General features: G+C 30.0%; 1 protein-coding gene across 5 annotated transcripts in view; it reads right to left on the minus strand.

Moving 5' to 3' along the window:
• Positions 1 to 1,215: 1,215 nt before the first annotated feature.
• The window catches only part of LOC126841905 (uncharacterized), a 158,185-nt gene continuing 144,465 nt past the window's right edge, over positions 1,216 to 14,935 (minus strand). For 4 of the 5 annotated variants that reach the window (XM_050578681.1, XM_050578679.1, XM_050578678.1 and 1 more), the window contains 4 exons: positions 14,011 to 14,123; positions 13,476 to 13,881; positions 4,654 to 4,884; positions 1,216 to 4,333 (listed from right to left, as the gene is read on the minus strand). In XM_050578681.1, coding sequence (XP_050434638.1) covers positions 4,209 to 4,333; positions 4,654 to 4,884; positions 13,476 to 13,881; positions 14,011 to 14,123 — 875 coding nt within the window. In that variant the 3' untranslated portion in view covers positions 1,216 to 4,208. Of the gene's footprint in view, positions 4,334 to 4,653; positions 4,885 to 12,934; positions 13,325 to 13,475; positions 13,882 to 14,010; positions 14,124 to 14,935 lie in introns of those variants that run through there. The other variant, XM_050578682.1, reaches the window with a different exon arrangement.

Raw genomic sequence — 14,935 nt, forward strand, 5'->3', positions numbered from 1 at the left:
ATCTGAACGTCTTGTGATGATTGAAATTTCCTATATAGTTCCCATTTAAACGAGTTATAGCTTTTCTGACTCATACAAACACTACAATTACTAGTTTTAACTTTTATGTCATATGTTTTAATGTTTACTCACTTTTGGGTGACATTTAAATAATATTTACATCCCACAAAGTAAAATCTTGAAATTGACACAAATCCTAAAAGTTTTTATTCATAAAAAGTTACCACGTGACTCCTACACAATCGTATAACACTCTTGGGACTATATAGATTACAATGTAATATAATAGTATCAATATAGAACCTAAACTACTAAATGGTTGTTTAGTGAACGCGTTAAACACTTAAAATTGTTGCTTGAATATGATATAAAATCAATTTGATCGAACGTCAAAATATTTAATATGCTTAAATGATTCAAACGTTAAAATATGATTATGTTACAAGTAATAATCGGAACAATTCGGTACCTATAATTCAATCATGTCAAATAGTTAACATAACACTAAACACGTGTCAGTAAATAATTATAGTAGTGATTATTACATATTATTGTTTACCAATATCATACTAGTAAAACGTGTGTTTTACGGCGATATATATTTTTACATTATCGCGATTGCGTTACATACTTAAATTTATTAGACATTTTTACAAATATATAATATATTATTGGACATTTTTATTTTGGGCGTGTGTATATGTCCTAAAAAGAAGATTAAGCGTGTACGGATTATGAGGAAGCACACTTACCGACTAACCCATGTATATGAGTATTAACAAGATGTATAGGCACTCTTTACCGAGTAGTTTAATAAACAATCGGAACGTAACCTAAGCGGAGTTGTTTTGTAGCCAGCGCGAGTGATGTATTACAATAATACCTAATAATAATAAATAACAATTTGTAATTCACATACTTGGACGTAACGCAAATATCTAAACCTATAACCATAAAGCCCATTCTAAAAAAACCAACACCGCTGAGGTTATGCAACCTTTGTGGAAGGTCAACTGTTGTGTGAAGTATTGATGGCAATGTTATCTAGGTCATCAGACGCGGAGACGACACAAATATATAATAATAATAATAATTACAACTTAAGAAATAAAATATTATAAAACAACCGTTGAGCTAAAATAGTATTATTTGTTTTTTATTAATTCAGCTACAAGACAAATGAAAACGTGTTACAATGGTAATAATAATAATAATAATAATAATAATTATACATAATAAACTACTTTCCAATCGTAATATCCGGTAGATAAACACTTTATGTTTTTTACATAAAAAATGAAAAAACTCCTACCATTAACAACGACAAAAATAAAATAAATATACATAATAGTTAACAAACTGTTCTTAAATGTGACTAATTTTTGTTATTAAACTATTTAAAATATATTTTGTTAGATAAGTTTGCAATAGTTTAATTCAGCTGCGTTTTGCACCGTCGTTAATATTTTTTTTCTTACTTTTCTATTGTTAATTAATTTGTAATGCGTCAAATATACGTGTTATTAAAAAAAAATTATAATATGGCTCTAAACCTCAAAAACGTTTTTATAACGCCAAGAGTAGGTATCATTTATAATTTGAGTGTAAAAAAAAAATAACTATAATAACATACAAAAGGTTGTTGACAAGAAGATATTGAACGTGACGTGGAAGTGATGAAACTATTTTAAGACAGTATCCCGAAAGAACGTACCCTAATCCCTATTACATCAATTTGATTTTGCATTTTTTTCAAGTTTTTTATCTCAATGAAAGACACCGTGCACTTGGGATTCGGATCGTTCTCTCGGGATACTCAGCTGTGTAGAATGTTTAGTCGGTAGTTTTGCGTAGTTATAGGTACGCCAAGCGATCAGTCTAAAGGTATTTAGACTTATATTATATCATCAATTTAATACATATTATAGCGGAAACTGTGCGTGAGTTAGGTATGAAATTATTTGTTATTTTGTACTCTCAAATAGATAAGAAAAGAAAAATACTAACAATACGATCTAACTGATATTAACTACCAAGGCACCTAAATTTCAAACTGCTATGTATAGTATAAAATAAAATACGAACAAAAATAATAAATAATATTCAACAGTATTAATACACTTATATAATATTACATTAGACTAAGTCTAAATTGTACGTCGTTTTTCCTTATCGTCTAATTACGTAATCTATATAATCATATAATAATATAATATACGGTCTAACAAATTTTTTTTCGTAAAAATAAACCCTAAAATAAATTGCTTTTTCGTTTCAAAAAAAAAAATGAAAAAAAATACATAATAGAACATCACAATAGTTCATTGCGCAATTTGTACAATTCGATTACATTCAGTTGTTGACTAGCTTTAAAAAAAAAAAAAATCATTCTTAATCAATACAATTAATATTCACCATAACACTATTATCACAATCAATCGATTTTCCCTTCGGGCTTAAAAAAAAAAAAAAATACAAGCATATCCGCCGCATTTCAATGCCTATACATATTTGTATATGTATATTGTATAAGGTTTTGTATATGTCATAACGCTTTATGATTAAATATATTATGTAAGTTTGTTTGTTTTTTGTTTTGGTCAAAATCTGTATAACAATATAGTTTATCATATAATTAAAATGTAATATTTTTGCATATACGAATGGAGAGCACATACGAATGAAAAAACCAAAAAAATGTACAAATTTTTGGATATAAAGAAAAAATAAACGTTATAGAAGAATAATAATTACTATATCGCGTTTGTTCTCTAATACGGCCGTTTATTTGGTTATTGGCTCGACAAAATACAATCAACATTTACAGTATACCTCAGTCTATGCCTTGCTAGGTTTGCAAACTTTAGAAATAATTCCAAACAAAAAGTCTTGTATGTAATTTTGTGTTTATTGCTTTCAATATTGTAACTTGTATTACTCGTTAGGATATTATTCTAATTATGAAATTTGAAACTGATCAGGCGCCTATCTAGAAATAATAGAATGGTAATCCAAGAAAAACTAGTAAATCATTTTTTTTTCTAATGGGGTTAATGCCGTTTTCATACTCTCCTGTTAAATTTAATTAAATACAGACAAACACCAAAGTAGAAGCCCCAACCGGTCTGTGCCTGAAATGTTATTTTGTTTGTCGACTAATATACTAATATACTTTTGGCGGCTATTTAAAATCTTGTATGTCTCTAATACAAGCTCTTTGCAGAACATTAAGTAGGTACATAAGTTAACATTAATTACTATAAATTAGAAGTGAGTATATAATCATTAGTATACGAGTAGAAAAATGACCTAAACGAATTTATTGCTATTTTTCAATGATGTTTCTAGGATAGACATTCAAGATACTTCTTAAAATATTATAAAATTATCACTAGTGTTTTAATTATAATATTTACAAAAATAATTTATTGCCCGCATTTTGATTACACGTTTTGTTTAATGTAGGTTTGTATACATATATAAAAAAAATAAGTTGAAAACATTACTAGTTAAAATGTTATCGACCATATTTCATTAAAAAATTAATAGTTTGCACGTTTTTACTATTTTTATGCGTGACCCTATATAGCAGTAGAATTTTGTAAAAAAAAAAAAAAAAAATGTAAATACAAAACAAATAGAAAAAGATGTCTTCTTTGAAAATATTCCAATACTCTTTAGCAAACTGTACAGATATTAATCTCTTCTTCCACCCTCACGATTCGTTTGGATTTTTCGGTTTTCTCAAACAAACTGTTTTCTCTTAGACAATGGATTCACTGTACTCGTATACGGAACGAAAAGTGATGGAACTCTCGTTGCGATTCGGCGAAGAATTCATAATATTACAAATAATTATTATTTTACCTATACAATCAATAATGGCTATCAGTCTTATGGAAAACGCAGACACGCTCTGGCGTTTACAAAATATTATCATTTTACAAATACACCAGGCACCGGGCGTTCGTTCGTTCGTCTCTATACGAGTATTGTGAAACATTGTCTCAGACCTCAGTAAACAAACAAGATTGCCCTAACCTCGAATGTGTGCGGTCGCGTTGTCGAATTATCTATCATGGCTTTATACGATGATGAAAACACGATTTTTTTTAGTGGTATTTTTTTTTTTTTTTTTAATTACAATAATATGATGAATTAACTGGAAATCGTTACGATAATGTGCGTTTTTCGCGAAATCTCTTGAATCATCTACCGACCGGCAACAGTAGTAGCTGTTGCAAGCTAAATAGAATACCGACAGCTGTTATCACCGTCAAGGCAGTGGCTCGTATCGACTTCGAACGGTTGACCTCACTGCACGGCTTTTGGCCTGTAAAATTAATTGGAAAACGATTAAAACAATTTAACATCAACATGTCTATAACTAATTATATGTTCCATCTAAATTCTAATAGTATGAGGTGAAAAGAATCGTGCCAAGTGGAAATCGATAATTCCTGGATAACTGATAAGTGATTATCGATAAGATAAACAGTTGATAAGAAATGCATGATAAAATAATTATAAGATGTGTAGGGAAAGAAACAGAAAATCAGCTAATCATTAGACATGTTCGTGATCTAATGTTTCCTTCATGGGAAAGGTTGAAGATATTTTTTTTTTAATAACAAAGGCAAAACTAGCACTCACCTGCGGGCGACAGTGAAATGTCAAACGACAACACCAGTCCCGTCTGTTCGGTCAGGTTCTCGCCGTTGGACTTGCAATTGTCAGAGTGAATGTAAACTTGCACCTTGTCCGGCGGTCGTTTGATGTAGGACACGCAGTACAATTTCCTCCAACCAGCCGCTGTTGGCAAATCGCTACCGATTATTTGATGTACCGTATTGTTGTCCTTCCAGCTGCCGTGACATTTATAAGCTTTGAAAAAAATGAAAAAAAAATAAAAATCACCTTAGTATTGTAACAAAACTGTAATATAATTAATGGTTACAGTGTTTGTACAAGCTAAACCCGTATATTACACAAAGGACGGACTTGTTTAGACGGTAGCCAGTTGACCATCGGTTGACCTGTCATATGTGTTATCATGTTACTAGTCACTTAAAACGAATTACACACCCGTTTAAGTTTTGAACGTACTACGCAGGAAAGGCGTTCGGGTTCCCAAGGACGCTAAGTTCTTGGGTGGTCTTAAGCTCCTAAGTCACCACCGGTTATTGTTACTATATTATTTTCTACACCCTCCCCAACTGTGTAGTGGTCGTTTTTCGATTTAACTCTTTGAGGCATAGCGGGACGAAAAATAACCCACCATTTTAAATGTATAGATTTTATTTATTTTAAAAAACCCTGTTTTGCTGTCTCTGTTGTTAAATATTTTATAATCTTGTTTATTATCGGGTTACAAGAAAAAATCAATTATGTTTAATTTATTCTATGAAATGACTAATTTAGCCATCTGGTATCATTCGTATCGACAAGCAATGTGTCACACTAACCCATCTTAGAACTGACCATACTAATATTCGTCACCCTTTATTTCCACCAATAAATCAGGAACCAAATTATCAATTACTAAAAGTCCCCGAATTAGAAAACAATATTATCGAAAATGATTCACCTGAAAACACATTGGAACCCAATAATAATGAGAATGAAGCATCAAATAATTTTGAATTTACTGCTCCAATATGGTTAAAAAAGTAAAGTTATTTCATAGGAACTTCTCCCCGAATTTACGTGCGCCGACGGTCCAACTAGTTTGATTAATACTGAAGATGACCACACTCCGTTTTCAGCCTTTCAATTATTATTTTCAAACGAAATACTAGATTCACTTGTGTAACAAATTTGTATGCACACCAATTAAAAATTAAAACTGGAAAAGTTATACTCCTACTGATAAACAAGAAATTATGACTTTCCGTAAGTATAAGTATTTGAATGGGTACAAAACGTTTGCCAAGTTATAGAGACTACTGGTCTACATCTTTAGACTTTTATATGATGAATACATAAGTTCTCTTATAACTGTAAATCGTTTTGATTGGCTCCTCTCATCTTAACACTTAAATTACAACTCGGTTATGCCAAAGAGGGGCGAAACAGGTTTTGATAAATTTTACAGAGTTTAACCTTTTTTAAAAAAAAATTCGAGACAATTTTCAAAAATATTACTATCCACACAAAATAATTGCAGTTGATGAGTCTATGATTACATTCAAAGGGCGATCATCTTTAGAGCAATACATGCCTAAAAACCAACAAAAAGAGGCTATAAGGTATGGTCGTTAGCTGATAAACATGGTTATCTTTGGAATTTCGATTTGTACACTGGTAAAATAGGAGACAGATATACATGAAATTGTTTTAAATTGTTTTATATATATTTGTTTATAAATTGTGATAGTTGTTGAACAATTTTTCGTCATTTAAGTGCTTAGGCATAAATATAAAATAGTACATTTTATATCGGAAGTCATTGTTCGAACCTGACTCGGTGAAGATCCTAATTCAAAAATAAATTGAATTATTATTTATTGTTAAAAAATCAATTGACAAATTTTTAAATAATCCATATAGCATGTTTAAATTTTGTACTTTGCATAATGTATGATTATAATGCTCATAAAGTAGTCGAACAAACGTTTTTTTACAAAATGCTTGTCATAGTTCAATACAAATGTTTATCTAAAAACATTAAAAATGTCGTGCTAAATAATTTAATAGGTTTCTTGGATATTTTTACGCAAGTCTATATTGCGAGTTGACAAAAAAAAAACAATTAAAAAAATGACAATTAACAGTTGTAAAAAAATTATGTATTGTTGTCGTATCCATCACCAACCATTTTTGTTGACATTTAATTATATATGTTAATGAAACTAGTAGCGAGTGTATATTAATAAACTATTCATGCTAAAATAACAAAAGGTCATTTTTGACAATTATATGTGTAGTTGCCTTGTACCTGTCATTTACTAAAATAATGATTAAAAAGCTAATATTATCAAATGGCTTAAAATCATTTTCAGCATCTATAAATATATATATATATACATATATTTTTATTAGTAGTTTGCTTTTTTTTTATGGGTTTTAATTTCTTAATCACACATCGAATGTTGGCAATTGAAAAAAAAAATCCCTTATTTCTTTAATAAGTTACAATTCCTCCCTTTACCGAAAAAAGTAACCATTTTCAAAATATTAGTATCATTTTATAAATGTGAATTATTTGAAATTTAGTTTTAAAAAAGGATAATTTTTTTAAAGTATTTTATGTCAAAACATTTTATTTTCTATTATTGTTTCTTATATGTATATACAGAGTGTTTTCGGCATGACAAGCACAATACATAACATATTATATAAAGTATTTATCTGCCAACTTAAGTGTTCATTTTGACCATGGCATACATGTCAATTGTGCTATGTATGTTATCAAAAATATGTGACACATTATAAACACTGTGGGACACTTTAAGAACTTTCAATATAAATTCCAGTTGAAATATCTATAAAGCCGTGGCCAAATTCGGACATATCTAAACTTAAATTTCTTCGGCCTAAATACTTTTCATCACAATGCGCTGTTAAAAGACAAGATTATTCTGTAGTATATAATATATATATATATATATATTGAATAATTTATGATCTATCTTTCATATTGCAAATTCACATTGGGACATAGGTCTTATGAACTAATAACACATATAAAATATACATACATTTGTACGAGATATATTTTTTATTTGTATAGTCTTACATCATTTAATGTACATATCCGAAAGAATCCAAAAATGTTTTTTTTTATCAGAATGACCTATATTTGTATAGTTTAACCAATGTTCAACTTTAAAACTTAAAACGTGTTATTAAAATCTGTCGACTGTTATTTCTATTTGAATTTTTGCATAAACAATCGTTCTTTATAAATAATGGCTTGTGTTTTTTAACGACTAAATTAATTTATTACCTAAACACGTCCACCTTTTTATTCGATAGCCTATTGCTTTTTTTTATTAAAAACTTGTGTGCAACATTTATATGGTATTAAGTGAGGTCTATACTATTAATGATGAAACTTATAACAATATTCTTGTAATAGTTGAGTCATAAATTTGCAAAACATGCATCTATTCAAAAACGCATTTGTTTTAATTAACCGTTATCGCTATATATTATACATTGTGTTAATTGATTGGAATAACAAATCATCAATGAGTTGCGTTTGTTTAAATAGGTACTTAGTTCACTTAATTGGTTTCTTATTATTTTCATTACAAAACGTTTCCACCTGACTTTTGGTCTTCTAGGTTGTCTATGTATATTAGTACATTAACTATAACTGCGATTTGTTTATACAAAAATGATTCATCATAATATTGAACACTTATTCGCATATTTTTTTACAAATTCAATACGCCCATAGAAAAATTAAATAAAAGATTTATTTTTTATTCTAAAAAATTGGTAATGATTTATTCTCCAAGGGCAATCAGAAAAAAAACAAAATTAAAAAACGTATTTTTTTAACAACTGTTTTAAACAAATATTTACATCGATGGCATACAAGCTTAAATGAAGTCGTCTTCAATATAATTAGAACTATATAACAAAAAAAAACCTGTCTTAAAAAAAGTTTATATTTAAAATTGATTCTAATATTGTAAATATTACAACATTTGTATTGTAATGTGTTGTTTATAGTACACAAATATTTTGGTTCTTTGTGTGTCATGTTATATAATATAGTAAGCGCTTAGTAACTTTAACGTTGATGAAGGATTAATATTTACTAAAAAGCGAACACCATATTTTTGACATAATAATCATGACGTGTATAGACACTATAGTTATAACTTTATAAACATTAGTGCGAGAAACGGATAGTGGTTTATTAGACCATTGCGGAAAGAAATCATTTTCCTGTATATTTATTTGATTACATTTTTACAATGTTGTAGGAAATTAAACACCTACTATTATTACTACTCCTGTTCAAATATTTATCTTTGCCGTTATCATAATTAGTTTTAGACTATATGGTAGCGCATAGAAAAAAGTACATTGCTGGTTCAACTAATATTATGGTTAATATAGGGACATAATACATTTCTAGTTTGAATAACTAAACTAATAGTTGGCCAAACTAAATTTTTAGTCAAAGCTACTTGCTATGCATTTAGTTCGGCCAACTAAATGTTCAGTTGGGCCAACCATTTATCTCTATTTACCCTAATAGTTAACAGTGATTGTTTACAAGACCGTCAACCATGCGACAAGACTACTTTATTTTCAATTTTGTAAGCAAATGAAAATATCTTTTAAAATCAACTATTTTGTAGTATATTGTGATCATAAAAAATGCACCTACGTTGTACAGTTTTAATTACAAACCGACAACGTTTACGATTGATATATTTTGTTTTTTTTTAATTTTATTTTAAATGCATTGTATACATATACGCGTTTTAGCATCATAACTATTTACTGATATCGTCATATTTCAAGAATATTGCCTCACTTCTCCGTAAATTAGTACATATATGTAACTGTGAAGCCATGAATACTAATCGGCAATCACCACACATAAAAAATACTAAAGAATAGAATACAGATTTTATACTGCGAACTAAGATTGCCTTTACTAGGCAATAGTTATCCATATACAAATAAAAAAATTGAAACTCCACTCGACTTGACCAGTGGTCGACCAATACGTCATAGGTTAAAAACAAGTGTACTAATATATAATGAAATTATACAGAAATTTCCTGTCTAACCATACAGCGTTATTTTTCTTAGAAAAATATAATGTTCAGTATAAAATCGTTATCATAATTAGAGCATATTATTTATTGTTTTTTTAGAATATTTTTATCTCTCTCTGTTATTATACCTCGATAGTTTATTATCTATGAACGCTCTTTAGCCGGTTTTTTTGGAATTAGGCACAGTCGACTTACCATAACCATAGTTGATCAACGTTCGACTGCAATGAGTAGAATCCAATCACCCAAAAATGTATCGAGTAATTTTAAAAACATTATTTGAGTTGTAGTTTTAAAAGAAAACTTTCGAAATTTGATTTGAAATATTAAAAAGAAAAGTGTTTACATAATTAAAAAGTTGACTGTAAACGAATAGGATGATTACTCAGTAAAATCGTCGACTGTATAGTGTTTACAAGTTTAAATTAATACCGTTCGATCTAATGGAAAAATAAATACTGTAACACATACTTATAGATAATACGCACCACCTTCTCTCTTATATAAATGCGTACATACATTTAAATTTTGTTTCGGCAAATACTTATAAATTGGGTTGAACGAAGGGATTTCGTTAGAACACAAAATAATATAACATAGACCCTTAGCGAGTAAATATTAAAAACCGGTAATTTTATTTATTTATTCAATTTCCCCAAAATAAAGCTTTTGTTTGTGCTTTTTTAAACCCTTTCGCCGAACAATCTGAGGTTTAAATCGTAGCTCCGGGAAAACAGACAGAGAACCGTAAAGTGTGTGTATGTGTACATATTGTACATAATTTGAATAAAGGAGGTTTTAAATATTTTTAGGCATCCAATACAGATAGTCTCCGCTGTAAACAATGGCCGGTATACCCGGATCAACTGACGTGTCACGCTGTAGTATTCCATTGCCACCGTTGTCCAACTAAGTTTTCATTCCCTACCCATTGGTTTGCCCCGTTGCCTTTGGGCCTTTAGACGTAAGGCCAGGTCATTTGCCGGAAATTTTGACCGGATTTCCGGCGGGCCACAATCGGTATTTCTACGATTCCACCCTGTCCTTTACCGCAACCCAACTACCGGTATGCTCCCCCCCCTTCTATTCTTTACCACCCCAAAACTTATGTTTGACCGAAATTCAAAGGCTGCTATAACAATGTAATAAATAACGATACGATAATTATTATACGATAGTTACAAACAATGGCTGACGGATCGGAACTTTTGGATGCTTTTAAAAAAATATCGATATACACCCCAAAACAGTAAAATTCAAAAAAAAAAAAAATCATAAAGTTTGTTAGCCACTCGACGACGTACTCAAAAAATGGGATTTAATATAATATAATTTCCTGTAACAAATACTCACAGTATGACGGGAATTCCAAAATTATAAGTAGATATTAGGAACTATGGTGAAACTAAAACTAAAAGGTTATTTTATTTTACAACATTTTTGTCATTCTTCTTGCGCATTTACTAAATATTATGCAACGGTAAAACGTGGAAAACTTTTTTCAAATTTGTTTTCGAATATTATTAGGTGTAAGAAATAAATTCTGAGCTGAGTGTTGCGGTTTATGATCGTCGATTTTATTTCTCCTCGACTTAGGTTCAAGGTTTTTTATCACCCCACTCGATCTTACCGAAAAAAAAAAATTAAATAAAAAAGATATTTGATATTTTAGTCTAAAAATAATGTGTACTGGGCTTTGTGTAGTTTTACCATATTGTTTATTGTAATAATTGTATATTTTACCAGTATGAAGTTTTACCAATAACACGGAGTTTTGCATAGGCAAATTGAATACACAACTGTCGTTTGTCCGTACTCCTTACGTACATGTATTTAGAAATTATGGCGTTTTCCATATTAAAGCTTAAGCCTTTTGTAAGTGTTTAATACACTTGAATGATTTTATTATTTACTATAATATTTGTATAGTACAAATTGAACACCACTCGACAATATTCCTCGAACAATATGTTCAACTTATCATGGTTTTATATTCCCCCACCAAAACCCAACGAATATTTTTTAAATAGTATAGGAAAATTTTGTTTTATCATATTAAACTATTTATGGAGCAAAAAGTTGTAATTATTCGCACATGTTAATATTTTCTTCACTGTCTGGGGGATAGTATGTATTAGCTATACGTAAGGTACTAGCAAAATTTCCTACAAATTTTCCTTAAATGTAAAGGTACATCCTTATAAAAAATGACACTTTGAATTTTAAAAAAATGAGCAGTCACGCTAGCTCAAAATTGGTAATTCTTATTAATAGTGTTTTCAGTAAACCCCTACATATTTATTATGGTAAATAATAAAAGTTAGGATACTTCGAGTTTATAATCCTCTAAGGATAGATGTTTAAAAAATAATGTATTTAACGGTAAACAATATGAAACTATATTTATACAGATTAGATTCTACGTCATTATTAATGGAGAAAAGGGTTAATTTGGGTTAATTATACTTTCAAATGTATTTAAATTTTATAGAACTATAGTGTTTATACGCATAAAGCACCATTAAGCTTATAAATAATAATTAGTGGCGTTAGTCTACTAATTACTTTGAGGGTTAATCAAATTGTATTTTACGGTGTAATTAAAAATATAGGTAATAATAATATGGTAAGCTGACTTGACAACCTTTTGTCTGTTCTAGTAAAGAGGTCTGGTAAATACGTTTAATATCAATTCTTAACAAACGACATAGTCAAATGTGTGAGTTTCTAATAATTCAAACATTATTAAAGTAGTAGGATTTGATTGCGATGATATTATCGGTAACTTTGATATTCTATTGTTATTATAATAACACAGAATAAAACTATTATTGCGTGGTCGATAATATGTCTAAAATGGTTACACAGTCGAATATTATTTAATTAAATTTTTTTGAAAAAAGTATCGATTTTGTATTAATGTCAGTTTGAAATGACTATTATAGTCAGATTTCACGAAATAGTTTTGAAGCCCTTTAATAACATTTTACATTAATATATACAAAAAGTTGAAAAACTTAGCTTTTTATTGTTAAAAACAGGAAAACCTAAAACATTTTTATAGAAAATTTTAAATTTATATTTTGGCAGGTTCTGAATAATAAATAATGAAGATTAATAATAAATTGAAATCATTAATCAACATTTTTATGTGAATAATGGTTATATTATATAAGTGTTGGAATATTTTTACTTTTCAAGGTTTTTTCTGTATACATGTTTGGTCTTTCTGACAACTTGTATAAAGCTTTTAAACGAACTTTAGTGGAGTCAAAACGATTTTTAAAAACTCTTTAAATATTATTTTGTTAGCCTGACTTATTCACTATAGTCCAGTCGGCGACAATTGAAATGGCTCCTGATAACAAGTGGTTTTTAAAATATACTTCATATGAAAGTTGAAAGTGCACGTGACATCCAAGTTAACTTTAATATGTTACACACACGGATACAGTGTTGGATTCAATTCAAAATTATACAATCGGTAGTCATTGCTCAGCGATTTTATTCTACAATTTCCTAGATGTAGCTGATGTACTGTATTGTGTTCCAAGTTGAATACGTTGTTGCAAGAAGCTCTAATACAAAAAAGACCACACAGGACAAATATTCGAGATCAAATACAAATTTCGAAAATCGAATCAGAAGTATAATACTGGTGAAATATCACCTGATTTTATTAGGTACATATAAACATTGAGCAAAAATGTAATCGACAAAACATCTTACTTGATTTTATGTGAAACGCTTTTGGGCATTCCGCGCGCAACTCCAGAGCGTCGGACGATCCACAGGAAAAAGTTATTGAAGTCAAGTTCAACGAACACTTCTCTTCAACCGCCTTGTTGTGGTTGTTGTTGGAGTTTTGCCGACCTTTTCTCCTTACCCTGCGCAAAACCACCTCGCCCTCCTCGTCGTCGTACTCGCTAAGCCGTCCGAACTCCTTGCTCGAGTTCTTCCGGTTGGACCTGACCATGCTCGGCAAGTCCGGTTGCAACTTTTTGTAAGTCACGCTCCAGTCATCCGACGACTTCTCGTAGTACTCGGCGGAATGGCGTTTCGGCGCCGGCGAGGAGGTGGTCGTCAGCACGACCGCCGTCGGATGATTGTCAGAAGTTAACAAATCTATCGGTAACTGAACAAAAAAAAAAAAACAAAAACCCCCCCCGAGTCATTTATCATACTCCCGTATTGACGTTTTTGTTTCGTATACACCAAATGTATACACAATGTGTATGATATATTATACGTATACTATACTCACGTTGAGATTTTTCTTGTTTGGCGATAACGCATCGTTCCGTGCGATATTTTTGCCGATATTCTCAATCGTGTAAATTCCTCTGAAAGGACAATTTCGGTAATCCGATTTCAGCGCTGTCAACAAAAAAGGGCTTTCGTTAAAAATGCAATTTGTTTAACACGCGCGGCAAATTCATTGTTTTCTAGAAATGCCAGTCGACCGGACTATAAGACACACACATATTATTATACATTTTTCCGGCGGTTCTGTCAGGTCATCGTGTTACATGTTATTATCTGTACGATAGTCCCAAAACAATGAACAAAACGTGACATAGGTACGTATGAAGTTATCGTAATATTTTGGATATTGAAAACTGTCTAATTTTGTTCCAACGTACCACCAATGGATTTAACAGCGCGATGAGCACAATCCGACAACGGATTTGAATTCTCAGAATCTCTTCCAGGTATCAGTTTTTATCGTTTGCTATTTGTTCATGCGTACATTGTTTTTCAATTGAATACCGATCAGTTTTAAGTTCAATATTAAAAAAGCAGAAAATTGTTCCAAGAAAAGATGTAAAAATATATGTTTTTAGATTCGTCACTCTACCGTTAAACGCCGGAATAAAAAAATAGGCCTTTAGTTCTCTCCGCAAAGATTTCATACACTCGGAGGACGGAGACGTTTTTTATCACACAATTTCTCCTTAAACTTTGAGCAAACCGTTATTGTTACCATGTAATATTAACGTTTGTCATTCGAATGTGTTTTCGTCATAGAACTTCATCATTATTAGTATTATAATAAACTTTGTTTATTGAATTGTTTGTCTTGTTGGTTAATATAATTTAAGTTATTCAATTTTCCATTAGCTAATTTACATATAAACTAAATCGTCAAACCTTAGTTTGTGAACAACCATTTTATACACTACATAATT

This window comes from Adelges cooleyi, unplaced genomic scaffold (genome assembly GCF_023614345.1).
Source record: "Adelges cooleyi isolate 19-005CV unplaced genomic scaffold, UGA_ACOO_1.1 ACOO_flye_CR_arks_rails_tigmint_CR_PRNA_41, whole genome shotgun sequence".
In the NCBI taxonomy this organism is placed as follows: Eukaryota; Metazoa; Arthropoda; class Insecta; order Hemiptera; family Adelgidae; genus Adelges; species Adelges cooleyi.